Genomic DNA, 27,809 nt, shown 5'->3' on the forward strand with positions numbered 1-27,809 from the left:
TGGCCAACTGCAGTCTGTCAGCTGGCCCTGGATGACCAGCCCTGGGCTGGCGATGGGGCTTCCCCAACTCAGGACCAGCCTGAGACGCCAACTGTGCCCCCCAACCACTCATGTGGGATGTCTACACCAGTCCCTAGGGCTTCACAACACATCAACACGGTGGGCGGGCTGACCACAGACATTGGTCCCTTGCCATCCTGGAAGGCTGGATGTTCAGACCCAGTTGTGGGCAGGGCCATCCCCTCCAAGGCCCCTCTCGTGGGGCGCAGACGCATGGGCTCCCTGAGCTGAGCTGAATCCTACTCTGCTGACCACGGCCCCAGTGTTTTCCGGGGGCTCCAGGCACAGTGGGAGGGGTGCAGGAGCCCATTCCGCCTCCTACCTGCTGGTCAAAGCTCTCAGATGCCCTGAAGCAAAAGTCCTGGAGAAATGACACCAATGATGGGTGGGATAAACATCTTTGAAGATAAACGTCAAATCCATAATCATTATGTGAATTCTGAAAGTCCTGCTTCCATATCCTATCAACTTACTTGCTGTAAGTATTGCAAGTACATAAAAGCTAAATTTGAATCACAACTTGAACATTTTATTTCATTATTTTTTTAAAGACTTCTATTTATTTATTTGCCAGAAAGAGACACAGCGAGAGAAGGAACACAAGCAGGGCAGTGGAAGAGGGAGAGGCAAACTCCCGGCCGAATAGAGAGTCCAATGTGGGGCTCGAACCCAGGACCCTGGATCATGACCTGAGCTGAAGGCAGAGGCTTAACGACGGAGCCACCCAGGTGCCCCACAACTTGAACTTTTAGAACGTCAAACTTGCTGTGTTCTTTTTGCTGCTTAAACAGAGGTAAAAACCTTATGGTCTCAGACCTTCTTGTGGGCCCTTGAGAAGTTCAGAGCCTGGCTTAGAAAACTGGGCCTGATGTGTCCAATCCATCCAACAATCCACACCCCACGGACACACTGTCCACACGGAGCAGCTCCAGCCCTCCGCCGTCCACAGAAGCCAAGAGGGGAGCAACCCCAGGGTGCAGGATGAAGGGTCCATCCATACAATGAAAAAGAATCCACCTGCAAAAGGAAGGGACTTCCGACACCGGCCGCCCATGGAAGGACGCAGAGGACCCAGTGCCGAGGGAAAGGGCCAGAACCAGAAGGACAAACATGGAGGAGGATCCCGGTTACCCGAGGCCCCAGAGCCGCCGGGCTCCGAGAGACGGAGTGGATGGTGGGCGCCAGGGGCTGGCTGGGGTCCGTGTTTAGTGGGGACAGAGCGTCAGTTTGGGAAGACGAGAGAGTCCCAGATCCGGATCGGGTGGCAGCTGACAACACTGTGAATGTGCTTAATACCCGCAAACTGCACCATTACAAAGACTATGATGGTAAAATGTTTACGTGAAGTGAAACTTACCACGGGAATCAAAGGCCACAGGTCCCCACCTCACCAGCCCTGGAGGAAGAGTAGTTCCTGAACTTGAAGAATTGGCATTTTTTTTTTCTTTTTTTCCGAAGATTCTATTTATTTATGTGACAGAGAGAGATCACAAGCAGGCAGAGAGGCAGGCAGAGGGGGAAGGGGAAGCAGGCTCCCCACTGCGCAGGGAGCCCGATGCAGGGCTCCATCCCAGGACCCCGAGATCATGACCCGAGTGGAAGGCAGAGGCTTGACCCTCTGAGCCACCCGGGCGCCCCTACAACCAGCATTCCTGACCCCCACTTCTGTTAAAATACTCCTTTATGGGGCGCCTGGATGGCTCAGTCAAGCGAACATCTGCCTTCAGCTCAGGTCATGATCTCAGGGTGCCAGGATCAAGTCTCACATCCGGCTCCCTGCTGGGCAGGGCATCTGCTCCTCCCTCTCCCTCTGCCCCTCCCCCACCGGTGCATGCTCTCTCTCCCTCAAATAAATAAATTCTTTTAAATATATATATATTCTTTTATTTTTTAAATAAACATTTATAGATTTTATTTATTTATTTGAGGGAGAGAGAGATCACAAGTAGGCAGAGAGGCAGGCAGAGAGAGAGGAAGAAGCAGGCTCCCCACTGAGCAGAGAGCCCCGTGAGGGACTCCATCCCAGGACCCCGGGATCTTGACCCGAGCTGAAGGCAGATGACTAACGACTGAGCCACCAGGCGCCCCTTTATATTCTTTTATAGAAGGAGTCTCTTTTCTTGGATGTTTGTTTATGGATGTCTCAGACCAGACATCTGTCCACAGGCTTTCCTTCCAACCCTAACATCAGGTGTGATGTTGTAGTATCTCAGTAGTATCTCTATAGTATCTCATTCTGGCAAGTAAAACTTGATGCAAACCTCACCAAAGAGTACGGATCCCATTATATTATTCCCAGAACCATGACTGCCATAAACCCCTTACGCGGGAGCCTTATCTTCCGTGTGGCTTTTGCTGTCTCTGAGCAAAGGCGGCGTGCCCCGGACCAGGACCACTCGGCACTCCTCCATGCAGAGGAGCAGGCCACAGGGGGAAATGCGCCAGACGGCACAGTCCTTGCAGAAAATATCTCCCAGGAAGTTGATAATTGCCCAAGCATTCCATGGTCCTGCCTTTTTATCCTAGGCCCTGACGGCTCCTCCGTGGAAAAGTGGGACCAGCCAAGCCATGATTCCAGAAAAGACTCTAACTGGCGAGGGAGAATCAGGAGGACGGAGGCCAAGAGAGCCCAGGGCAAAGTCAGGGCATCTCCTCTCCTACTGCGCCTGTCCCCCCCTTCCACCCCACGGGGAGACTTTCACCACTCTGCAGGAGAGACTGCATGTAAGCGGGCATGGCAGGGCCACACGGGAGTGGGAGCCAGCCAGGGATCCTGGCCAAGCCACCGCAGCAACCCCAGCTTCCCCTGCTCTCCCCACTTCCAATTCAGGACCAGCCATATCATGTCCCCCAACCAATCAGGTGGGATGCCCCCTCTCCCCTCAGGGAACCTCCACCACCTTCTCGACCTCCAGCATCTTGCCCTGTGGGTCTGCGGGTCCCACCTGGGGGCTGACTCCCAAGCCTGGATAAAGGGCCTGTGTGTCCTACTGGCTGGTGTGTGTGGGGGTCTTCATCTATTTCTGCAGACACCATTCATTCCATAACCGTTTGCGGACGTACTCACTGTCGACTAGCCGCCAGGCTCTGAGCCGCGAGGGCTGAACACTCCCTCCCCACCCCCCATCCAGCTGAGCGCCTAGTCTAGTTGACCCAAAGGTCATGTCAACCAACAGATGGTGCAGAAAGAGGCAGAGCGCTGCAGGGCGAGCTGGGGCTGCCGGAGCCAGGAAGGGGGGAGTGGGGCGAGCGGAGGTCGTGTGGGTGGGAGGCTCAGGCTGGAAAAGTGGGCACCGCAGCGGCTCCGGAGGGGCACTCTGGGCAGGGGCAGGGCTGGAGCAGGGACACACAGGGACTGGTGCTTACCACCCTCTCTCAGGCCCTGTGGGGGGGCAGCGCAGAGGAAGCGGTTTTCTCTCCATCCAAGTCCCCGCAGGGTCAGTCAGCCGGGCGTGCGCGGGCCGCACGTCCCTGGAGATGCAGGAGTGCACGGGGTCTGGGGGTCCGGGGGTCCAGACGCAGCAGCGGGGGGGGGGGGCTGTGATGCCATGGGGCTTCCATTAGGGGCGGTCGGCTTTCTAAACTCCGACTGTGATGTTTGCACAACCCTGTGAAGATACTAGAAACAGTGAGTGCCGCACTCCAAATGGGTAAATCGTTTGGCATGTAAATTTGATCTCCATAAAGCTGTTTAGAAAAGGAAATCTAGGGGCACCTGGGTGGCTCAGTAGGTTGAGGCCTCTGCCTTTGGCTCAGGTCACGATCTCAGGGTCCTGGGATCGAGCCCCATATTGGGCTCTCTGCTCAACAGGGAGCCTGCTTCCCCCTTTCTCTCTGCCGGCCTTTCTGCCTACTTGTGCTCTCTCTCTCTGTCAAATAAATTAAAAAAAAAAAAATTAAAAAAAAAAAAAGAAAAGGAAATCTATTCTTGCTTTTATTCTGAACTTTTAACTTGGTTGTTACATTGTTATACTTTTATTCTATTCTTGCCTAGAGTAGTATTTCCTGCTAACCAAAGTTTTAGAATTCAATTGAATAACAATTTTCTCACTTGTAAACTTTTTCACTTGAAAAACTATTAGGAAACTCAGTCCTCCTGACACTAATTTCTTTAACTTATTTAAAAATATTATGTGGGCGCCTGAGTGGCTCAGTCTTTAAGCGTCTGCCTTTGGCTCAGGTCATGATCCCAGGGTTCTGGGATCGGGCCGTGCACTGGGCTCCCTGCTCAGCAGAAAACCTGCTTCTCCCTGTCCCTCTGCCATTCCCCACCTTGCATGCATGCTCTCTCTCTCAAATAAATAACGTAATTAATAATAAATGTAAAGTCTTATGCAAATTATAAATGTTAATGGACACTGTGGCTGTCCTTACAAGGTCCGCAACTAGGGTCCCCAGGGTTTTTTCCCAGCCTGGGGAGTTTGCATTAAGTGTTTTTATTTTGTTTATTTTTTTCAGTAAACAGGTTTTTTTTTTCTTTCTTTCGTTCCTTCTTCTTTGCCCAACGTGGGGCTTGAACTTACGATCAAGAGTCACATGTTCTGGGCGCCTGGGTGGCTCAGTGGGTTAAGCCGCTGCCTTTGGCTCAGGTCATGATCTCAGGGTCCTGGGATCGAGTCCCGCATCGGGCTCTCTGCTCAGCAGGGAGCCTGCTTCCTCCTCTCTCTCTCTGCCTGCCTCTCTGCCTACTTGTAATCTCTCTCTGTCAAATAAATAAATAAAATCTTAAAAAAAAAAAAAAGAGTCACATGTTCTACCAACCAAGCCTGCCAGCAGCTCCCATTTGATTTCTTCATTTTCTTCCCAGCAGATTTCCGGACACCCCGCATGAACGTCCCGGTAAGCACTCGGAGTCTCCCAAACCCAGTCAAACAGACTCCACGTGGAATGCGTTCTAGTAACCGGAATCTTCCCAGGGGCCTGGCGCCCTCCTTTCGGCTCGCCCTACAGCCCTGATGACACAGGGCAGGCGACTCATCTCTAGAACGGAAATCAATACATCCTGGGACCAATGCGAGATTGTGTAACACCTTTTTCTTCCGAGAAAAGACGAGGAAGACCCACCGCATGCAGAAGACAAAATGCCCGAGCTTCTCCAGCGGCGAGGCGAGCCGCAGAGCCGAGATGCTCTTTCTGTCGGTCTGTCTGTCGGTCTGTCCTCATCACTGGAATTCAGCGGTTTCCCCCAGACTGTTCAGGCACCTCCCCCAAAAAGTCATTGTGCCTGGGACCCCACAAGCCACACCCACCTGCAGACACAAGCCTTTGCTCAAATCAGATCATTTTCTTCAGTTACTGATCACTTTGTGTCTTTCTTTCTGGAGCCCCGTGCCCCAGGCTCCCGACAGTCCTCTTGCTCTGGAGAACCCCCCTGGGTGCTCCACTGGGAGTCGGTGGTGCTCCCTCCACTTGGCCTCCTGGACGAGCTGTTCTCTTTCGGCTCACCTGCCTGAACCACGATGGGATGGAGAAGAGTCTGTAATCCTCTCTGCACACCGCTTTGCTCTGGCTGAAGCTGCTGGTCGGGGGGCAGATGTTGAGTGAGGACGTGTGCCCCTCCCGCTGGGTGGGATCAGGCAGGTCACTGCACCAGACACATGTAGTGACCAGCCCCCCCGGCCAGCAGTAAAGCCATGTCCCCTATGCTCCTGTAACCCATGGTGGACAGAGTGACCAGCTCCTCCCCTTCAAGGCATGGAGACCCTCTCTGCCAACTCCAGCAGCTTGGGCCCAGGGACAGGCCAACACCCCAGGGCAAGGTCTCTGTCATCCCCAGGCCACAGGCAATGGGGAGCAGTGGTCCATCCCATGCAGGACCCAGGCAGCACCACGACCCGCCCCCTGCACCCAGCCCCCAGCCTCACCCATCTGCTTTCCTCTCTGTGGACAGTCCCGTTTGGGAGACTGTGTATAAATGGGCTCATCCAACAGCTCTCTTCACGGACGAACTCCTTTCCCTTAGCGTAGTGTTTTCTAGGCTCAGCTATGCTGTAAAGCTGTAACGTATGAAACATAGAAGGTGCTTGTTTCCATTTCTTGTAGAATTCTATTCCATTGTATGGATAATACCACATTTTATTCATTCATTCATCAGTTGCTAGGCATTTAGGCTGCTTCCAGTCTTAGCCATTATGTATCATGCTATGCGTGTACATGTTTCTGTGTGGAAACATGTTTTCATTTCCTCCAGGTATTCCATCTAGAGGTGGAATTGTGGACCCTGAGGTAAGTCTAAGTTTAAACCCTTTGCTGCACAGCCCACATGGTTTTCCAAATTGGCTGCTACATTTTGACAGTCCCACAAACTGTAAGAAAGATGGGATTTTCCCACGTTCTTGCCAACATTCGTCCTGTCTTTTCTGGTGGGGTGAAGTGATAGCTTCCCTCTGACTGATGATACTGAGTTTCTCCATGTACTTACTGGCCGTTTGTGTCTCTTCTTTGGAAAAATCTCTATTTGGATACTTTGCTCATTTTTAAAATCGTTATTTGTCATCTTGTTATAAATTGTGATTTTTTTTTTTTTTTTTAGATACAAATCCTTATCACTTACGTGATTTGTAAATGTTTTCTCCCATTCTGGGGGTATCTTTCACTTTCTTGATGGCGTCCTTCGGAGCATAGAAGTTTTTGATTTTGGCGAAGTCCAGTCATCTTTTCCTTTTTTGCTTTTAACTTAGTTGTGATTTATAAGAATCCATTGCCGAATCCAAGGCCACAAATGTTTATTCCCATGTTTTCTTCTAAGAATTTTAAGATTTTGGGTTTGTTTGTTTAAGATTTTATTTATTTATTTGCCAGAGAGAGAGAAAGCGGCATGCACAAGCAGGGGCAGTGGCAGGCAGAGCAAGCAGGGGAGAAGGCTCCCGGCTGAGCAAGGAGGATCCCAGGACCCCAGGATCATGACCTGAGCTGAAGACAGGCACTTAACAGACTGAGCCACCCAGACGTCCCAAGGTTTTGGTTTTTACATATGGTCCTTGATGCATTTTGAGTTAGTTTCCATGTATGATGTGAGATACAGGGTCTAACTTCATTCTTTTGCATGTGGATGCCCAGTTTCCCAGGACCAGTTATTGAAAGACTACTCCTTCCCATTAAATTATTTTGGTACTTGTCAAAAGTCAATTATTTTTTCTATTTTACATATTTATGTTTTACTTCCTGGTTCTCAGTTCAATTCCTTAAATCTGCATTTCTAGCCTTACATTAGTAAGGGAGAATGGCATTGCTGGGTCCTACAGGAACTTGTCTTCATTACTATAGCTTTGTGGTAAGGTTTGACCTTGGAGAGTACGAGTCCTCCAATCTGGTCTTCTTTTTTCTTTATGCTTGAGTTTTATTTTTATTTTATTTTAATTTTTTATTTTTATCAACATACAATGTATTATTAGCCCCAGGGGTACAGGTCTGTGAATCATCAGGCTTACACCCTTCACAGCACTCACCCTAGCACATACCCTCCCCAGTGCCCATCAGCCAACCACCTTGCTCTTCTTCATCAAGATTATTTCAGCAGCTCTGGGTCCCTTGCACTGCCATAAGAATTTTAGGATCAGCTCATCCTTTTCTGCACCTGGGAATCCAGTAGGGATTGTGGTGAAGCTGTAGATACATTTGGATTTAGTAACAAAAGAAAAAAAATAGACAAACTGATTTCATTGAAATTAAAGACTTCTGTGCATCAAAGAACATTACCAAGACAGTGAAAAGATCACCTGCAATGGGGGAAAAACTTGCAAATTGTGTATCTGACAAGGGCCTGGTGTTCAGAATATATAGAGAATTGCTACAAACCAGCAACAAAAAGGCAAACTAATTCTAAAGTCGGCACAAAATTAAATAGACATTTAGCTGAACAAGTTATACCATTTCCCCACTAGAATGACCAGTAAATGAGCTGAAACTAGCAAATGTTGACGAGGATGTGCAGAGACTAGAACCCTCATACATGCTGACTCCCACAAAGGTGGTGCAGCTGCTCGGAAGACGGTACAGGGATTCCTCAAAAAGTAAAACACAGAAGTACCATGTGACCTGGAAACCCTATACACCCAAAGAATTTAAAATAGCTGTTCAAACGCGTACTTGGACACAAATGTTCCTAACAGCACGAGTTACAAGAGCCAAACAGTGGAAACACCCAAATGTCTGTGAAAGGATGAGCAGATAAATTGTGGGACAATCCCTCACTGGAATATTATTCTCCCATACAGAGGAATTAAGCACTGGTACGTGCTACCACCTGGATGGACCTTGGAGACATGCCCTGGGAAAGAAAGCAGACACAATGTGGACAATATTGTATGATTCCACTATACAAAATCTCCTAAAGAGACAAATCCACAGGGAGGAGGAAAACAGGGAGTTTACTTGGGGATGGTAAGAATGTTTCCACAGTAGGTAACAGTGGTTGCACAGTTAATTGAAATAGTTAATTAGGGGCGCCTAGGTGGCTCAGTGGGTTGAAGCCTTTGCCTTTGGCTCAGGTCATGATCCCAGAGTCCGCATGGGGCTCTGTGCTCAGCAGGGAGCCTGCTTCCCCCTCTCTCTCTGTCTGCCTCTCTGCCTCTTTGTGACCTCCGTCTGTCAAATAAATAAGTAAAATCTTTTTAAGAAATGGTTAATTAGATGCTAAGTGAACTTCACTTAAATAAAGTGTAAAAAATTTATCATTTTGTGACTATGATGTCTGGGATTTGCTCCCAAATTATGAAATGGGGTGAAGGTATAAAACATTTCAAGAAAAAGACAACTTTGGTTTGCAAAGATAACAGAAAAGAATTGGAAGTGGATAAAAGCAGAGCGGGCAGCCAAAGCGCACACGTGAGGACTGGACTCTGGAACCGAGGAGGGGGCTGGAGCTGAACGGCTCCTAGCGCATCCTAGATCCCGCAAAGGGGCTGTTCGGCAAAGCAAGGGCCCAACCCTGCCGGGCAGGGAAGGTGTTCTTGCTGAGCAGCGGGGACGCGGTGGGAGGGGGAGGGCGGGAATCCAGGCCTGCCTTCGGAAATCACCTCCTCCCACACCTTGAACTCACACCCTGTACACCGCGGTGTCAGTCACCTGCATCTCGACCAAGCTGGGGAAACTGTATCAAACACGGACGGCCCTTCACATTGGGCGCGCGCCGCCGTGACACGCGGCTGGAGACTCGAGGAGACGCCGGGGCCGAGCCGCCGCCTCCGCCGCCTCTCCACCGAGTCCCCCGAGGGCTCTGCGTCCTCCCCAGGGACGTGCGGGCCCCGGTGCGTCCTCGGGCCCTCGCCGAGCGCGGTGGGGTGCAGGCTGCCGGCTCGGCTCTGCCTGCTCCGGGCCCACCTGCCGGCACCTGCCAGGTGCGCCCCCGCGCGCTCCGAGCCTGGGCCCCGCCGGGGTGGGGTGGGGTAGGGCGGGGTGGGGCGGGGCGCCACAGGCCACGCCCCCAGGGCGGTGCCGCGGGGCTCCCCTGCCCGCGCCCCTAGCCCGCAGGGTGCGCGCCGTGCCGCGCCCCTGGCGGAGCTGCGGGACATGGAGGCCGCGGAGCCCAAGCCCCCAGCTGGGGCGGACGCGGCCCGGCGCCTGGCCCGCGGCTGCTGGTCGGCGTTCTGGGACTATGAGACGCCCAAGGTGATCGTGGTAAAGAACCGGCGCCTGGGCGTCGTGTACCGCGCGGTGCAGCTGCTCATCCTGCTCTACTTCGTGTGGTGGGTGCGGCTGGGCCGGGGGCGCGGGGGCGCCGGGGCCCGAAGCCGCGGGGAGCGGCGGGGGAGGGTCCCGGGTCGCCTCCAGAGCGGCGGTGCCCGTCTCGCAGGTACGTGTTCATCGTGCAGAAGAGCTACCAGGACAGCGAGACGGGCCCCGAGAGCTCCGTCATCACCAAGGTCAAGGGCATCACCTTCTCCGAACACAAAGTGTGGGACGTGGAGGAGTACGTGAAGCCCCCCGAGGTGCGCCTGCCCGCCCCGCACGCGCCCCCCGGGAAGGGGCGAGGGGTGCCTGCGTCGCCCGCCTCGGCCAACCGTCCCCTCTTTCTGAGCCCAGGGAGGCAGCGTGTTCAGCATCATCACCAGGATTGAGGTCACACCCTCCCAGACCCTCGGAACCTGCCCAGAGGTGAGGCCAGGTGGAGGGCAGAGCTGGGGCTGAGGGAGGGGAGCCGGCTGTGCCTGCCCCAGAAGCTGTGGGGATCCTCACCAAGCTGTCTCCTCCCTAGAGTATGAGGGTCAGCAACGCCACCTGTGACTCGGACGTGGACTGCGTGGCTGGGCAGCTGGACATGCTGGGAAACGGTCAGTGCACGTGGGACGGGGGTGGGATGGGTTGGCGCCCCTTGTACCCTGAGCACATATCTGCCCGCAGGCCTGCGGACTGGGCGCTGCGTACCCTACTACCAAGGCTCAGCCAAGACCTGCGAGGTGTCCGGCTGGTGCCCGGTGGAAGACGGGGCCTCTGTCAGGTGTGCACCCGGTGACCCCTCCTGCCCGAGGCCCAGCTGACAGCCCAGCACTACTCTATTCCACTCCTTTCTCTCCTCACTGAGCAGAGCCATGGCGTGCTGGGTGGGGGGCTGGGGTGGGAGACTAAACACATCCAGTCTGTGTCTCCTCAGCCAGTTTCTCGGCAAGATGGCCCCAAATTTCACCATCCTCATCAAGAACAGCATCCACTACCCTAAATTCCAGTTCTCCAAGTAAGAGCCACGAGGGTATGGTGACAATGGGCTGAGGATGGGCACTGCCTCCCGGGGGCGCGGGGTTTGTGGGTGCAGGGCACCTCCCATTGCTGGGCCCTGTCCGCAGGGGCAACATAGAGCACAGGAAGGACGGCTACCTGAAGCGCTGCACGTTCGATGAGGTCTCTGATCTCTACTGTCCCATCTTCAAGCTGGGCTTCATTGTGGAACGGGCAGGGGAGAACTTCACGGAGCTGGCTCATACGGTGAGGGGGGCAGCCGAGGCACAGTGGGGGGCCAGCTCTCCTTCCAGATGCTGACCCCTATTGCAGATGAAGGGTCTGCCCACTCCCTTTGCAGTCTTGGCCAGCCCTGGCCCTGTTCAAGCAGATGAAGGAGAAACGTGATCAGCCAACCCATCTGGGCATGCATGGCTCCTGCTAAATTATTGACTCCTGGTCACATAGCTGGCCACTGCTGTCCCCTCATGCTTCAGCAATGGGGCCCACCCAAGCACCCCAGCTCTCAGCCCTGAGCTGCCCCAGGTACCCCAAGATGAGCACCCCATATGCAGTCTCAGGGTAGGACCCCATGGCCCTCGAGGGTCCTCTGTGTACGCTCCCTGACACCCATCTCTGTGCCCACTTCTGGGCAGGGTGGCGTCATTGGGGTCATTATCAACTGGGACTGTGACCTGGACCTGTCAGCGTCAAAGTGCAACCCCAAGTACTCCTTCCGGAGGCTTGACCCCAAGCACGTCCCAGCCTCTTCTGGCTACAACTTCAGGTACCTTGGTCTTGGGATGCCTGGTTCCTCGTCTGCCCTGGCTGCGGTGGCTCGGAGATGACAGGGCAGGTGCTTGAAGATTTAGGGCCTCAGAGGTTGGTGGGGTCTTAGAGCGTCCCGTGTTGGGCGACGGGTGAGCACCCACCACCGTGCTCCTCAGAGTCATTCTTTCCCAGGTTCGCCAAATATTACAAGGTAAACGGCAGCGCCACCCGCACACTCATCAAGGCCTATGGGATCCGCATTGACGTCATCGTGCATGGACAGGTGAACCAGCCCGCTCTGCCTACTAGGGACTCGGGCAGGCCCCGGGACTGAGCTGGCACAGCCCCATCTCCCCTACCCTCCCTTAAGCCCCACTTGCCCCAGACCTCACAATCATCTAAGGCATACTCCCCTCCCAAGGCAGGGAAGTTCAGCCTGATTCCCACCATCATTAATCTGGCCACAGCACTGACCTCCATCGGGGTGGTAAGGAAATGCATGCTGGGTATGTGGGGGCTTGGTGGCAGGGTGGAGGGGGGCGTCTCTTGGGCCCTCACATGTGGGTCTCGGCCCAGGGCTCCTTCCTGTGTGACTGGATCTTGCTGACGTTTATGAACAAGAACAAGGTGTACAGCCATAAGAAATTCGACAAGGTGTGCACACCGAGACGCTTCCCTGGTAGCTGGCCTGTGACTCTGGCGCTTGTGTTGGGCCAGGCCCCTCCCCCACCCCATCCCTGCTCTGCAGACCCCTGCCAGGCTGGCCAAGCTCTGGCTGCCCCGTCCCCATGGCTTTGCCCCTCCTCCGCCCCATCCGAGCAGATGGCGGACCCTCCCCAGCAGACGGCGGGACCAGAGCTGTGCACCTCCGGACCTTCCCAGCAGAACTCCACACTCTCAGACCCCCGAGGTCTGGCCCAGCTCTGAGCCCACCACATACCTTCCATGATGCTGTGTCGAAGGCTCTGCCTGGCGGGGCCCTGAAGCCTGTGGTCCCAAGAGACCCAGGCCCTGCGCCCCCGGCAGCCCACGGAGACCTGCACACTGTGCCTGGGGGCCCTGCTCTCACACCTCAACACTGTGACTGGGAACCACAAGACCCCTGTGCAATGGGGCAGTGGGCCAACACCATGTGCCTGGCCCCCCGACTTCCCCAGGGCCAGGGTGGAGTGGGTCAAACTGCCTCTTTGTCCCCAGCTGACCTCTCTCCCAGGCTTCTCAGCCCTCCCCGCCCAGACCCTTTGCTTGCTTCGTAGCCAAGAAACCACACATCCAGAATCCAATAAACCTGTGAGCAGACCCTTGGGCCTTGTTTTTCAGGAAAAGTATCTTGAGGCCCTGAAGAGAAGCACTTAGGAGAGGGTCCTTGCGTGTGGGAACTGTGGGCGCCCTTGGTCCTGACTCCCCTCTAACCAGCCTGGGTGCAGAGTGCATGGGCGCATCTACCCCCACATCCAGCCAAGTCACGGTGACATCCGACCGTGGCGGGGTGGTGTGGGCAGAGGGAACCCAACTGCACTCAGCACCCACTCGGCAGTCAGCTTGCCTACCAGCTTTCTGAGGGTGGGCGTGTCACCCCAGACCCAGACCTCAAAATACAGGACACGATGGGGACTCTGGAGGTGGAGGGGAGTCAGGGAGTAGGTGATGAGAGTCCCACTAAGGAAAACACTGGTTCTTGCTCTAAATAACTGTGCAAGTGCCCCGGGACCCGCTTACAAGAGGGCTGCGGGAAGGGCAGGAATGAATGCTTCGAGGGGGACGGACAAGGCAGGGCCAGGTTGAGGGGACGCACAGGCCGGCAGCAGCGGATCTGGCTTGCAGATAATTGGTTAGCACGCCCGGAGATGCCACAGCGGTCATTACATTCAGCGACTCTGCCTGGTGCCTGTCTGGCCAAGGCCCCCCCTTGAGGGGCTGCCAGAACTTGGCTGGACAGTGGTTTCCCTAGCAACGGGGATGGCAAACAGGTCTGAGGCAGCACGGGCACGCTTCCCACAGATCACCTCGGCTGGGATTCCATCGCTCCCAAGGTCCAGTGAGAGCTCAGACCCCGCCCAGGCCCCCAGACCCCCAAGTCCAAGTGACACTGGCAGGTGGCCTGAGCCAGCCCTCCCACCTGCCCACATCCACCTGGGCCAGCAGTCACACACACCCGAGAAGCCCCCACCTAGCCCCGTCTGGACCCTTCTAATCCTCAGGGTAGGAGCCCAGTTCCCAGTGCCTGCAACATCCTGGGTCTGGCTTACTGACATTCAGCTCTAGTTTTGGAGAAACTGGCTTTTCGAGTTGGGGCTGGACTACAGCTCAAGGACCATGGCCAGGGGTTCAGGTTTCTCATTCTCAAGCAGGAGAGTCACCCTTGGGCCCTCAGCCGCCCCAAATGCCCCAGGCCCCAAGCTGGCCTCTGCAGGAGCCGCCCTGCTGCAGAAGGGGGGGCAGTGTGCAGGCCCTCCACCCCACCCCCACCCCGCGCTGGGGCTTCTCTGGCTCTGCTTCCAGGAAGCCTAGTTAGCCCCCTCCTCCCCCACCCAGCCCTAATTTGATTTAATCTCCATCTGGGGGCTGATGCAGGCTCTGTCCACCTTCCAGCCAGTATCGGGTTTCTCATGACCGTGGGGCCTAGACACACCCAAAGTGCAGTACCCAGGGGCCAACGCACTTGGCTGGACCCATGTCCACTGCTCCTCCTCCCATCCCTATACAGACGGAGACACCTTGTACGTGTACCCATAAAAACTTCAAGAAATGTAAAACTCAAAGAATAAAATGAAGTTCACAGTGTAATACTGAGAAGTTTGGCAAAAAGGATGAATTTAAGCCAGGCTCCAGAGCCCGCAGTGGCCCAGAGTTCCCCCGAGGCTGTCCATTTGGGGTCTGCGCATACGATTCAGCGAGCCTGCCTGTCGCCTCCCTGACTCGGCCGTTCCTTTTCTGCTTCCAGTCTCATTTAGTCAGAAGCCAAGTGTGGGGACGGTCCTCCGGGGCCACCGAGAGAGGAGTGGAAGCAGCAGCCCAGCGGTCTTCCCGAGGTCACTGGAAGGCAGGCCCCATAGCCTGGGGCTCTCCTTTGCCCAGCCCCACCTGTACAGAGCGCTGAGTGTTGGAGCTCACATCTGCGGCCTCGCTCAGCTCTGAACACGCCGGCAGCAAACGTCCAGTGTTGAGGAGGCCACAGCCCTGACCCAGCCACTCTGCTGCAGGCAGGTCAGGGCAGCAGGCCCAGGGCTGGCGTGCCCCGTTTGGCCTGGGGAAGTCGGGCAGGCACCAGGGTGATGGCGGAGCAGGACCACGCAACCCCAACAATGCTGCTGCGGCTGCTTTCTCCAATCTCCCAAGACGTGGACCCCTCAGAGCTTAAGGGAAAAACCTAAAATCTTGCACATGAAGAAATGATTTCCCCAAACCCGGGCCCTAAAGCGCGATGTGGAAGTCTGATAGATGGTGCGCACCGACCCTCCCCTGGGCCCTCAGGCTCCCTGCTTCTGTGGGACCCTCCTCATCGCACGGGCGCGTCGGAGTGCAGGAGCCCCACAGCCCAGATTCCAGTCTCACTGCTGCACACAAGGGGTCTGTTGTCACATGTGCCCCGGCCCCTGTAGACCCTACTGTGACCAGGAAGTCTCCAGGAACTCATTGTGTGTAAGACGCCCAGGTCCCCATGGGGTTCGGCACTGGGATTCCTGGGAACGGCCCAAATCCTGCTGGCATCGAGCTATCGGGCATGTTCTCTGCAGTAACAAGTGATCAAAATCTGGGGCCGCAAACTCCCACCAGGCGACCCGCAGGGACTCTGCCCAGACAGGAGACCACCCTGGACAGCAAAGGAAAGACAGGACAGCCGGGAGGCTGCTCAGTCAGCAAGATACAGTCCTAGGGCCCCGCCCTGCAAACACTGCTCAGGCCCAGAGTAGGCTGCCCTGACCACAGCGGGGGCCCAAGGAACCCAGAGGTGGCGACGCTTCTTGCTCCGGCTGGTTCAGGCCTCGCTGGGCCCCGTGACCTGCTCCCCGAAGCTCCCTGCGGCTGGTGTTCCTTGGTGCTCTGTCCTGGACATGGTCACAAGCTTGGGAGGTCAGGGCCGGAATGGGGACGCGGCTCGAGTCGCTACTGGCCCAGCTCAGGGTTCTTCTGTAGCAACCACTCCAGGGTCTCCATGAGGTATGACATGCCATAATGCTGGGCAATGTTCTGGAAGATTCCAATCTGCTCCATGAAGACCTGCAGAAACGAGCAGTCACAGTGAGGCCTGGCTGCAGAGCAGGTCCGGGCGCGTTGGTGGAGAAGCGGGTGTGGGCAGATGGGAAAGGCAGCAGGGTTGGCTGGCCGTGGGAGCCCCACCTTGGTGCGGATGGTGAGGGCGAAGGCCCCCGCGCAGCTGCAGTACACAGGCATGTTGGCCTCCTTCACGCCCCGGCACTTCGAGCAGATCTGCAACGAGGAGCAGCCCTGGTGAGGAGGCCCCCGGCCCAGGCCAGTCACCGTCAGCAGTGGCCAGTCGTTCGGCACATGCACTGGACAGGACCTCCCTGCCCTCCACAACCCTGGCCTTCACCTCAACCATGCATAAAACGCGAGACTTTGGGAGAGAGAGTATTTATCCAAATGTGACAGCTGCTTCCTAACCCCCTCAGTGTGCGCACTGCACCCTTGACTCTGCGTCCTGGGGGCTCCTCACCCCTGCTCCGTCCTCGGGTCTCCGCATTCCAGGACGCCCCCTCAGATCGCTGCTCAGATGTCCCCGGTCGGCGGGAATATCCCTCCATCCAACACTGAAAACTTCCCTGTTTCTTTCTCTTCCCCGTCCATTCTCCTTACACTCACCGTGACTTACACACGCTCATCTTGCTTACTGTCTATCCCCTCTTGCGACAACGAAAGGTCCATGGGGCCAGCCCTGCCCCTGTAGGAACCCCAGAGACGTATAAGAAGTCAAAAGGTCGCTGCCTGACCAGGGGGTGGTCACCTCAGAGGACCAGGTTGTGATTTGAGAAGTGTGCACAGCCGTAGCCTCTCCTGGGTGCAAACAGCTTATCCAGAAGGCCTCTTTTCCTCAGGGCCAGGCCCACTGCTCACCAGGTCCTGCAGAGTGAAGGCCATCAGCTTCTTCTGCAGAGCTTCCACCAGAGCCATCTCGATGACGGAGGTGTCGTAGGCAACCTGACAGTTGGAGCAGAGCCACTGCGGCAGTATAGCCCCGTCCTAGGCAGAGGAGGAGAGGGCCAGGTCACTTCTCTGTGCAGCCTTCTGCTCAGCCTTCCCCAGGGCCGGGGAGGGATCACATGGTACACGCAGGGGTGCTGTGGGCCCAGAGCACCGCCACCGCCAGGTGTGCTTACAAGGACACTGTTCTGGTACGTGGCAGCGAGGGCCTTTTACATCAGAACTCACATGGGCGCTTGTGGGGGGGTGCCAGAGCATCTCCCGTCCTGACCGATGGCAAGGACGCGGCCGCTGCCCACCTGAGAGAAGGAGGACTCCTTGCACAGGTCCAGGTCCCGGCAGAAGTTACAGCTGCGGCAGATGACCTCGGGGAGCACGTAGGAGCGGCAGGGGTCTCGGAACTGGGCCTCCTCCGAGAACTCGCCCACGTCCACGAGACGAAGCAGGTCTCGGTTCAGCTTGTTCACCTGGTTTGTGATGTTCGTGTCCAGAGACAGCACCTTCAGAGAAGGAGCCCGAGTCAGGGATGGCCCCCTGGGCCTCCCGGCTGTCAGGACTGGGAAAGCGTGCGGGGGACTCTTGGAGCTGCAGTTTCTCGGCACCCCCTTGCCCCTCCTTTTTCCTGCGGGGAGCTTCAGAGGAGGGGAGTTGCGGCAGCCACACCACTGGATCCTCAGTGTGGGGCCCTGCGTGCAGAGGCCCTGCCCCAATCCCAAGGCTCACGGTTTCTGTCAGCTCCAGGGGACTCTGGGGCACACTGACATGCCCTCCCATCCGCCTTACTGACTCCTTCCTCCTCACTGACTGTCATCCTAAACTGACGAGACTTCACGGTCTCACTCGCAGAGTGGGGGATTTCAAGCCCTGCTGCTGGGGGGGCTCCCACGCCTGCCTAGAGAAGCCTCTTCAGTCTCCCACTAGAGCTGATGCTGGGAAGCCTACAGACCACGGAGGAAGCATGTAAAGCCCTATCCTGGTAAGAGAGGAAAGGGCAGGACCGACATCTCTGGAGACCTCTCCCACATCACAAAACCAAAAACCACTTGGAAGACATTTTTGAGAGAACGAGCTATAGTCAAACTTGAAGCCCACCACCCTATCCGGCAAGACAAGTAGACTACAGCAAGGAGGTAAATTTGCAAGTGCGTACAACGAGGATCCATAACCTGTTAGGCTCAAAAAACCTACGGATTATAAAGTTCTGATGAAAAAATTGGATTGAATTAAAGAGAAAAAAATTGAAGAGATTTCACTAGTGAATTCCCAAACATTTAGGCAAGAATATTCTACGTAGTATCTTCTGGGAAACATAAAAGGGAAAACACATTAAAACTCATTTTATGAGGCTAACATCACCCTGAAACCAAAGACAGTAAAGAAAACAGCAGACCAACAGCCTTCACGTGCACTCAAAATCTCCAATAGAACACTAATAAACCGTACTCACTGATCCACACAAAGGAGAGCTCATCCTGACCAAGAGGGACTTACTGGTCAGGCGTGCTCTCTGCGGTAACTCCGGATCTCAGGAATGCAAGGCTGGATCAATATTTAAAAATCAGTGCCGTCGGGGCGCCTGGGTTGCTCAGTGAGTTAAAGCCTCTGCCTTCGGCTCAGGTCAATGATCTCAGGGTCCTGGGATCGAGGCCCGCATCGGGCTCTCTGCTTGGCAGGGAGCCTGCCTCTCCTCTCTCTGTGCCTGACTCTCTACCTACTTGTGATCTCTCTCTGTCAAACAAATAAATAAAAACCTTAAAAATAATAATAATAATAATAGCTTCCTGGGTGCCTGGGTGGCTCAGTGGGTTAAGCTGCTGCCTTCGGCTCCGGTCATGATCTCAGGGTCCTGGGATCGAGTCCCGCATTGGGCTCGCAGTGGGGAGTCTGCTTCCCTCTCTCTCTCTGCCTGTCTGTCTGCCTACTTGTGATCTCTGGCTGTCAAATAAATAAATAAAATCTTAAAAATAAATAATAGCTTCCTTTTCTTCAGTAAGCTATTTTTATCAGCATTATTATTATTTATTATTGAACTATAGCTGATCTACATAGGCACTTTTTAATGACCCAGATTTTATAGGTCTTTGCTAGAAGGAGATCTTGCTGAGTCCTTCTGAAACATACGTTCAGTTTTCTGTTGCAGAGGCTGGAGCTGAGGTGCTGAAGACAAGCGCCACACACCCATGGGGGCGCCCCCCCATGCGGTGAGAGCTCCCCCCGCTCGCTCGCCGGGCCCCCCGCTGCCGCCCTCTGCCCTCCTGCGGCACCCCCACCTGAGTCCCATGGGGAGTCTGCATTTATTTATCTGCAGTGTTTTTTTTTTTTTAAAGATTTTATTTATTTATTTGACAGAGAGAGATCACAAGTAGGCAGAGAGACAGACAGAAAGAGATGAGGAGAAGCAGGCTCCCCGCTGAGCAGAGAACCCGATGCGGGACTCGATCCCAGGCCCCTGGGATCATGACCTGAGCCGAAGGCAAAGGCTTAACCCACTGAGCCACTTAGGCGCCCTTATCTGCAGTCTTGATGCTGGTGCCCTTGAGAGGAAGGGGGATGACTGAGCCTGGGAGTGACCATAAACACACACCCAAAGCACGAACACCCTACCTCATGCCATCACTCTTCAAAAACACTAGCATCGGGACGCCTGGGTGGCTCAGTGGGTTGAGCTACTACCTTCGGCTCAGGTCGTGATCTCAGGGTCCTGGGATCAAGCCCCGCATCAGGCTCTCTGCTTGGCAGGGAGCCTGCTTCTTTCTCCCTCTCTCTGCCTGCCTCTCTGCCTACTTGTGATCTCTGTCTGTGTCAAGTAAATAAATAAAATCTTTTAAAAAAATGAAAATAAAAATAAAAATCAATGCCGTATCTAGACGGCCAACAGACACACAAGAAGACACGCAACATCACTCGTGATCAGGGAAATGTGAAGCGAAACCACAATGAGGGGCCATCTCACACCTGGCAGAACGGCTAAAATAAGAAACACAAGAAACAGCAGGTGTTGGGGAGGAGACAGAGAAAAGAGAGCCCTCGTGCACTGCTGGTGGGAATGCACGCTGGTGCAGCCACTGTGCAAACAGTGCGGAGGGTCCTCAGTGAGTTAGAAATAGAGCTGCCCTAAGATTCAGGACTTCTGCTACTGGGTATTTGCTTTAAAAAAAGAAAAGAAAAGAAAACACTAAAAAAACATAAAAGAAAAAGAAAACACTAATTGAAAAAGATCTGTGTACCCCTACATTTACTACGGCATCATCACTACATTTACCACGGCATCGTCACTACATTTACCACGGCGTCGTCACTACATTTATTACGGCATTATTTAGAGTCACCAATTACGGCAGCAGCCCAAGTGTCCCCTGAAAAGTGAATGCATAAAAAAGATGTGATAGAGGAGATAAGTCTGTATACAAATACTGTGTGTGTCTACACAGTAGCACTGAAGAAACGGAAACTGAAGTTTAAAGAGTCAGCACCATCACAACAGCACCAAACGACCTGAAAACCTTAGGTGCGAACGTGTGCGATATTTATATGCCAAAAACCCCACACACTGCTGGAGAAATGGAACATGACCCAGAGAAACAGGAAGATACAGGGGTTCACGAGCTAAGACTCTAAGCACTCAGATGTTAATCCTCCCTAAAATTATCTAGATGAAAATGACTCCAACCAACATTCTAAAAGGATTTTTTTCCTCTGGGTAGGGAACCGATAAACAAACATTATATGGAAAGCAAAGGAACTAGATGGACTAGCCAGAGCGATTTGGAAAAAAAAAATATAAAGTCGAAGCAGTCCCACTGTCTGGTTTCCAAGACTTACTGATAAAGTTACATAATTCAAGACGACATGGGTTAGAAAACAGTGAGGTGGATGGGGATCCAGAAGACCGTACGTGTACATGGACACGTAAGCTTTGACACGGACACCAAGACTATCCAACACAGAGAGGCCAGTCTTTTCAGATCAGTAGTACTGGGATCATTAGACACACTGACAGAGAAATACCAACCTCGGTCTAAAACATGCACCCTGCATAAAAATTAACTCAAGGGTAGCTCAGTCCGTGAAGCCTCCGACCCTTGCTTTTGGCCCAGGTCGTGATCTCATGGTTCGGGGGATCCGGCTGCTCCCTCTTACCCGCCCAAATCGGGCTCTGTGCTCTGCTTGAAGACCCTCCCTCTAACCCTCCGCCCACTCTTATATAGGACAGTAAGAGCTCACCCTATTAAAAAAATTCAATACACTAAGGGGTGTCTGGGTGGCTCAGTCAGTTAACCTTCCGACTCTTGATTTTGGCTCAGGTCATGATCTCAGGGTTGTGAAGTCCAGCCCCGTGTTCGGCTCCAGGCCCTGCTTAAGATTCTCTCTCTCTTCACCTCCCTCTGCCCCACCCCTCTAAGAAAAAAAAATTTCTTTTCAAAATTTTATTTATTTACTTAGAGAGAGTGAGTGAGAGAGCGCACAAGCCAGGAGAGGGGCAGAGAAGCAGACTTCCCGCTGAGCAGGAAGCTGATGCAGGACTCAATCCCAGGGCTCTGGGATCATGACCTAAGCTGAAGGCAGATGCTTAACCCACTGAGCTACCCAGGAGCCCGAGAAAAACAAATTTTTTTTTTTTTTTAAAGATTTTATTTATTTACTTGACAGAGATCACAAGTAGGCAGAGAGGCAGAGAGAGAGGAGGAAGCAGGCTCCCTGCTGAGCAGAAAGCCCAATGTGGGGCTCGATCCCAGGACCCTGGGATCAAGACCTGAGCCGAAAGCAGAGGCTTTAACCCACTGAGCCACCCAGGTGCCCCAAAAACAAATTTTTGATGAATTAAAGTTAAGATCCACTCACCGAAAAAATACTATTAGGAGAATTCTGAAAAAGTAAACCAACATCTGGAAAAAAATATATGAAGAACTCTTAAAACTAAAAAATAACGGGGCATCTGTGTGGCTCAGTCAGTTAAATGTCTCCTTTGGCTCAGGTCATGGTCCCAAGGTCCTGGGATCAAGTCCTGCATCAGGCTACCTGCTCAGCGGGGAGTCTGCTTCTCCCTCTCCCCCTACCTAGCCCTGCTCATATCCACCCCACCCCACTCTCAAATAATCTTTTGTTTACAAAAACCCTCAAAAATAAGAAACACGACCTCAAAAAAAAAACAAAAACAAACAAAACACCTCATTTTTAATAATGGGCAAAACATTTAGACATTTCACCAAAGACGTATGGACAAAAAACCACCATGTGAAAAAACACTCAGCATCATTAGTACTGGGGAAATCCAAATTTAAAAATGAGATACCACCACACACCTATCCGCAAAGCTCAACTTCTGAGAATGCCCAGGAGCTGGGAGGCACGTGGAGCAGCCGGCCTCTGTTCATAGGCCGCCGGCAGGAACGCAAACCGGACCGGCCGCTTGAGGAGTCCGCACTAGGACAAGACCCAGACAATCCCACTCCTCCATCTTTACCCCATAAAATGAAAGTTCCAATAAAATGAAACGTATGCTCACACAAAAACCTGTATGAGAATGAGAGAGCAGGGGCGCCTGGGTGGCTCAGTGGGTGAAGCGTCCGCCTCTGGCTCAGGCTGTGGTCCTGGGATTGAGTCCCATGCGGAGCTCCCCGCTCGCAAGGAAACTGCTCCTCCCTCTCCTCCCTGCTCTCTCTAGCTAGCTCGCTCTCAAATAAAATCTTTCAAGAACAAAGAAATGAATGTTTATAGCAACCCCAGTCTTTAAAAATCCAACAATAAAATCCCAGATGTACTTCAGCCACTGCAAGACCAACCCCGGCTCTTGCGCACGACAGGCCTCTCAGTCGCAGAGCGGGACAGAGAGCACCGGAACGGGCAGCAACGGGGAAGGAGCAAGGACCCCTTCCACCGAGTCAAAGAAGCCAGACAGAAAGGGACATGACCGTGCAGGGCCAGACGGGCGGATCCAAGTCAGGACAGGGCAGGCGTGGCTGACCCCCACGGTGCCTATTTGAACCGTCAGCAGCTTCAGCACTCTGTGGGCTCCCACAGCCACACCCCCCAGAGTGACTTGTGCGTGCCTGTCAGGAAGCACAGGGACACGGGACAGATGGAACAGACAGTTCAGTGCGTGCCAAGACAGGTGCCCTGTTCGCAGGATGGTAAAACGTTCTGCATTCCAACTGTGCTGGAGACGTGGCACTGTGAGTCTTTGCCAAAACTCATACGCCACATGGTGAGATCTCACTGTAGGGAAGTTATCCAGATGTTGAAAATTGTGCAGTCCACGACAGTGGCCAGACGGCATGCTAAGCTACTCCTTCGGCGGCGGCAGCAGTCACCTGAGCCCGGCCCCGAAAGGCAGTTTGCGGGAAGGTAACCTGACCCGCAGCAAAGCCTCTCTCCGGCAGAGGTGACGCCTGCGCAGGAGCCATCCGGTAATACAATCCCATGGCGGGCTCGGCCTGCCTTTCCCAGAGAGGCATGGAGCTGCCAGCAAGCTCTCCCCCACCGCCATGCACATCACGGCGTGTTCCGGCTCCCACCAGCCACCAGATCACGCATAACCACCATTTCACCACTCCACACGTGCCTCTCGCCAGCACCCCCAGATCCTCCTACCCCACGGCCTTTGCATGGACCTTCTCCCTGGGGTGCACCTGGCCAGGCCCTGCAAGTCAATGGGGTCTCACCACGGTCCCCATCTTCCTCACCGGCCCTGCCCCGTTCCTCTGAGCCCACCTACCCCTCATTGACGCACAGGCTCCTTGAGGATAGGGGTCTCTCCTGTCTAATCCCCTTCCCACCCCCAATGCCTCCCATAGCAGCTGCACAGAAGGGGCAGCAAGTGATGATGGAGTCACCTGAGTATGTCCTTCAGGCAACTCTGCCTCCCCTGCACACGAGCACATGCCCCCCCACCACGAAGTCGCCCTCCCACCCCCACCCTGCGCACATGGATGACCCCTCCCCACACAGATGACCCCCCACCCCCACCCCACACATGAGGCCGCTCTCCAGCCCCAGCCACCTCCCCACCCAGCCCTGCACACCATGACGACCCCGTGCCCTCAGAGCCACCTGTGCACGAGGTTGCCTCCCCACCACCACCCCATGCATGAAGTTGCCCTCTTGCCCCGCCCCATGGACCCCTTGGGCCCCAGCCCCACAGGTGGGGGTTGCAGCCTCACCTTGCACACATACTTGACGAACTCGAGCGCGGGGTTGTTGAGCAGCAGGTGGGAGCCCGGGAGCCGCGGGAACATGCTGGACAGCTCAACGGAGTTCCGTGAGCCCGTGACCTTCTTCTGAATCTTCTGAGTGATGCTGAAGAAGCTCTGCGTGAGCTCGTTGGCCACGTAGTCTTGAGAGAAGGTGATCATTCCTAGGAGGGCAGGGAGGCGGCTGTGTCCCCTGTGCTGCGACGGGGCGCAGAGGGCAGGAGTGGGGGGGCCCCAGGACCCCGGGACACGGCCGGGGCGTGCTCACCGGGCAGGGCGCCGGCCGCCGGGGCGTCCTGGGACAGCTGGCTGGGCCCCCGGCGTCTGAGGGGCGTGCTTCCCGGGGCGCTGCGCCGCAGCTCCTCCTTCATGCTGTGGTACACCGCCACGATGTACGCTGCGTGGAGAGCGCGGCCTTGGTCAGGCTGCTGTCGCGGCGGACCCTCACTGCCCCAGTGAACTCCCGCTGCCCTGGCGGACCCGCGCTCGGCTGGGGAGGCTGGAGAACTGCCTGCCACACACCCAGAGCCAGACCCCTGCATGCGCGCCCCTTCTGGACGGCGCCAGCAGCCGCCTCTGCTCCGGAGGGGAAGGGAAGACCTTGGGGCACACACAGACGCACAGCGGCAAGGCCGAGGCCGTGGGGCAAACAGGGCCTCTCTCGGGAGCCCTGCGGCCGGGGCGCGGCTGACCATCCGCACTGCCGGGGCACAGGTTCCCCCACGCACACCGGGGCCGCGGCCGGCGGGCGGCTCACCTGACACGATCATGAGGAAGTAGCTCTGGCACGAGGCTGCCTGCGGCAGGAACTGCACGATGTTCCAGTTGTTTTCCAGCTTGTCCTCCACGTCAGGCTCTGGTGCACTGTCCCCCTCCTCCTCTTCCGCCTCGGCCTCCTCTTCCTCCTCCTCCTCCTCCTCTCTGCCCTCTTCTGGGGACCCCCGCTGTGACGCAGCCCCAGCCCCAGCTGTGTCCTGGCCCCAGCAGCAGGAAGCCAGGTCATTCACCACCTGGCTCTCCCGACCCTTCTGTCCCATGAGGCTCACCCAGTCCCCCGCATCCCTGGGCCTGACAGGATTCCCGCAGGACAGCTCTGAGGAGGGGGTCCCCTAGGGCAGAAGCATGCCACCCAGGGTGACGGGGACTCTCACTTTGTTCCTCCAGATAATTCGCTTCAAGATTCTTCAACTCCCCCCCTCAGGGCAGGAAGATCACAAGCGGTGACCTCGGGTGGCTAGTTCTCTTGTGTGAATCCCAGATCTCCTGGGCCAGAGACCCCAGTCCACAAGGCACTACTACAGCTCTCTCCCACGTGACCGGATGCCCCTCTAGAGGGGGCCCTTCTCCCCAGCGTGTGCAGGCTGACGGCCCCCGCATCCCTAGAGCAGCAACCACTGCTACCTTCTGTCAGTCCAGCTATGATGTCTCCGCACACCTCCTGCCACAGGCCCTGCTTCCCCAGCCACACTCAGTCCGGAGGGCAGGCGGAACTCGTGCCCATCACACACCCGGCCAAGCACGGCCCCTCACCCGCACTTGCCGTCCTCCCCATCTACCTGCCGACAGACACCTGGCTTTACACGCCTGGGTGCCGCCCACACCCATCCCACTGGCCTATTCCCTCCACCTTCAAAACACTCCCAAGTCTGTCTCGCTGACTGCATCCTGCCCTTCTACAGCGCTGCCCACAACATGGCGCCCTCGTGGAAGTGAGGCCGACACGTCCCCGCTCAGAATCGCTCTATCACTAAAAGCCAAATCTCCAACTCGGTGTTTGGTCCCAAGTGGCCTGGTCCTAGCTGCTCTGTGCTGCACCTGTGGGGGCCGCCCCAGGCCTGCCCTGGTGTCACGGCTTTGCCTGACACTAGCCCCTGGCCTAGCTCTTCCAACCCAGGGTGCCTGTCCCCTCCTTACAGCTCCACAACCTTCCCATCTGAACCAGCCCCTGCCCCACGGCTGCTCTCAGCCCTTACCCTGCTTTGTGTTCATCTGAGTCTTTCCTGCGGCTGGGCTGTGTGTTCTCCACCTGCCTACCTGCTCCTCCCTTCTCCCCCAGGCCCCGCAGAAGCAGCGTGCTCTGTTGTATGCTGCTGCGAGATGCAGTCTGGGACCACACCAGGCCCTCCGCCCACAATCACCAAATGTGTGCAAAGGGACAAATACGGACCCGAGGCATTTCAGATGCCCAGCCTCAGTGCTCCAAGATGGTCGGGTCTTACCTGTCCGCAGTGAATACGAGGCAGAACGCTGCCTTTGATTCCACCGTAGTTGGAGGGATCCATCCAGAGAAGAAATTCCCAGGACCGGGAGAAAGAAATTGTCAGGGAATGGAAGAGCTCTTTGGAATGGATGCTAAAAAGGAGCAAAACAGAAACTGCTTCAGTGCAATCTATAGTTTCTCTCTTTTTCTCCACTTTCCTTTTCATTTTCATACACGCTTATCCTCCACCTGACAACGAACTTAAGGTGGATTCAGACCGTGTGACCCCTCACGCTTCTAGGGAACAGCACAAACACGCCGCTGATGAGACTTCTGCACCGAGCAGCAGGGACTGGCAGGAACTGGTGCTCGAGGGAGCAGAGACACGAGAGCTGCGGAAGACGCCGGGGCCTCCCCGGGCGAACCTGAAGCACACGGAGCAGAGCGTGCTGCACGTGTGTGTAAGACAACACGAAGCTGGGGCGAGGACGACCGAGTGCCGGCTGCCACCACTGTCTGAGAGCCATAAGTCACGAGGCACCGGGGCTGTGCTCGCAACAGTCCTGCCTCCATGAGGAGTAACGAGTGCTCGACTAAACACAGCTCTGACCCTGCCTCCAAATCTCCAGAAGTGCCTGGAAGGTTCGGTTTGTTTCCTAGTAACAAAGCTCTGGAGTATTCACAGAAGAAGGAAACACAAGAGCACCCAACAGACAGGGCGTCCGCACGGATTCGCAGAAGCTGGCGTCCAATCGCTGTCAGCAGCTCTGCCAAGGAGCAGAGAAACACGACATGGGATCGGGAGAAAAACCTACCCAGCGAACACAAATCAGAGCGGACACGAGTGTGACCAGAACAGGCCACATAAAAGGTTATTAAACCTGAGCTCAATGTAGTCACAGACTAGAACAAACACATGCTGCACAGGCCCTAGGAATGCGTAAGACCCCACAGGGCCTTTCGCCGCGAGAAGGCCGCGGGATGGGACCAGGGGCAGGCCAAACCCTGTGGGAGATGATGAGTGAGTCTAAGGACACGACGAAGGAAATTACCCAAAAAGAAATAGAGAAATTTTAAAAACTTTCAAAACAGATGCACCTGTAATTTTATACTAGCACAAATATCTTTCAAAAAAGAAAGTAAATTAAAGGCTTCTTGAGGCTGTGCCACGGTAGGAAGCATTCATTACGAACAGATCCGAGCTGCGAGCCCCGACAGGAACGTCCCTCAGCGGAAGCTAAACGTCTCAGAGAAGAACGGCGCTGCCAACACCTGTTGGTGACGTACTCCACGTAGGCCAGGGCGTCTTCAACCCGCCGCTTCTTCGTGCAGAGGATGATGCGGTTGAAGTTGGCGTAGACGACAGATGACCCCAAGCGCTTGAACTCCGCGATGAGCCTGCAGATGAAGGTTGGAACCACCGGTCACAGCCGCAGAGAAACCACGAGACCCCACGAGCAACACGCTGATTCCCGAACTAAAAAGCTATCCTAAATATGCTTGAAATCCAGAAGCAAAAGTGAATGAAGATTTCTGCAGGGCAAAACCCACCACGAACAAAACCACAGATAATCAAAGACAAGAGAAAACATACAACTTAGATCACACAAAAATGGCTAACTTTTATGTAGAAAGACCCCTAGAGATGAGGAAAAAGTCAACAGAACCATAGAGAAATGGAAAAAGGACCTGAAAAGAAAGTTCAGAACCATTTATAATGAGGACTGCAGGCGACGAGTATATCCCGATAGCACTTTCCCGCGTCAGTGGGC

The 27,809-nt window shown here is 54.9% G+C and overlaps 2 protein-coding genes across 8 annotated transcripts in view; one reads left to right on the plus strand and one right to left on the minus strand.

Moving 5' to 3' along the window:
* Nucleotides 1-9,570: 9,570 nt before the first annotated feature.
* Nucleotides 9,571-12,710, plus strand: P2RX2 (purinergic receptor P2X 2). Of its 5 annotated transcripts, XM_044241033.1 has the most exons (12): nucleotides 9,571-9,746; nucleotides 9,854-9,989; nucleotides 10,084-10,155; nucleotides 10,256-10,331; nucleotides 10,402-10,498; nucleotides 10,652-10,732; nucleotides 10,842-10,980; nucleotides 11,370-11,500; nucleotides 11,677-11,767; nucleotides 11,906-11,971; nucleotides 12,061-12,138; nucleotides 12,307-12,710. In XM_044241033.1, the coding sequence occupies exons 1-12, from the start codon at nucleotides 9,571-9,573 to the stop codon at nucleotides 12,409-12,411; spliced, it is 1,248 nt and encodes a 415-aa protein (XP_044096968.1). In that variant the 3' UTR covers nucleotides 12,412-12,710. The 5 variants fall into 5 exon arrangements, with proteins under 5 accessions (XP_044096968.1, XP_044096965.1, XP_044096966.1 ...); XM_044241030.1 differs by having other exon boundaries at nucleotides 12,061-12,710; XM_044241031.1 differs by lacking the exon at nucleotides 10,084-10,155 and having other exon boundaries at nucleotides 12,061-12,710.
* A 1,541-nt stretch (nucleotides 12,711-14,251) lies between these two features.
* Nucleotides 14,252-27,809, minus strand: part of POLE (DNA polymerase epsilon, catalytic subunit) — a 46,808-nt gene continuing 33,250 nt past the window's right edge. The window contains exons 41-49 of one of the 3 annotated variants that reach the window (XM_044243585.1): nucleotides 27,325-27,435; nucleotides 26,057-26,189; nucleotides 24,595-24,811; nucleotides 24,106-24,234; nucleotides 23,808-24,001; nucleotides 16,947-17,147; nucleotides 16,561-16,686; nucleotides 15,826-15,915; nucleotides 14,252-15,705 (exon numbers count right to left, since the gene is read on the minus strand). In XM_044243585.1, the coding sequence (XP_044099520.1) occupies nucleotides 15,592-15,705; nucleotides 15,826-15,915; nucleotides 16,561-16,686; nucleotides 16,947-17,147; nucleotides 23,808-24,001; nucleotides 24,106-24,234; nucleotides 24,595-24,811; nucleotides 26,057-26,189; nucleotides 27,325-27,435 (1,315 nt within the window). In that variant the 3' untranslated portion in view covers nucleotides 14,252-15,591. Of the gene's footprint in view, nucleotides 15,706-15,825; nucleotides 15,916-16,560; nucleotides 16,687-16,946; nucleotides 17,148-23,807; nucleotides 24,002-24,105; nucleotides 24,235-24,594; nucleotides 24,812-26,056; nucleotides 26,190-27,309; nucleotides 27,436-27,809 lie in introns of all 3 variants that reach the window. The other 2 variants (XM_044243586.1, XM_044243584.1) reach the window with 2 other exon arrangements.

The sequence above is a fragment of the Neovison vison genome, chromosome 3, assembly GCF_020171115.1.
Source record: "Neovison vison isolate M4711 chromosome 3, ASM_NN_V1, whole genome shotgun sequence".
NCBI lineage: Eukaryota > Metazoa > Chordata > Mammalia > Carnivora > Mustelidae > Neogale > Neogale vison.

What these genes read in the sequence shown, in the direction of transcription:
- P2RX2 (XM_044241030.1), top strand. Translation starts at nt 9,571, where the DNA reads ATGGAGGCCGCGGAGCCCAAGCCCCCAGCTGGGGCGGACGCGGCCCGG. An exon ending in AGTACGTGAAGCCCCCCGAG is followed by an intron (nt 9,990 to 10,083) that starts GTGCGCCTGCCC and finishes TTCTGAGCCCAG; the next exon opens with GGAGGCAGCGTGTTCAGCAT. An exon ending in TCACGGAGCTGGCTCATACG is followed by an intron (nt 10,981 to 11,369) that starts GTGAGGGGGGCA and finishes ACTTCTGGGCAG; the next exon opens with GGTGGCGTCATTGGGGTCAT.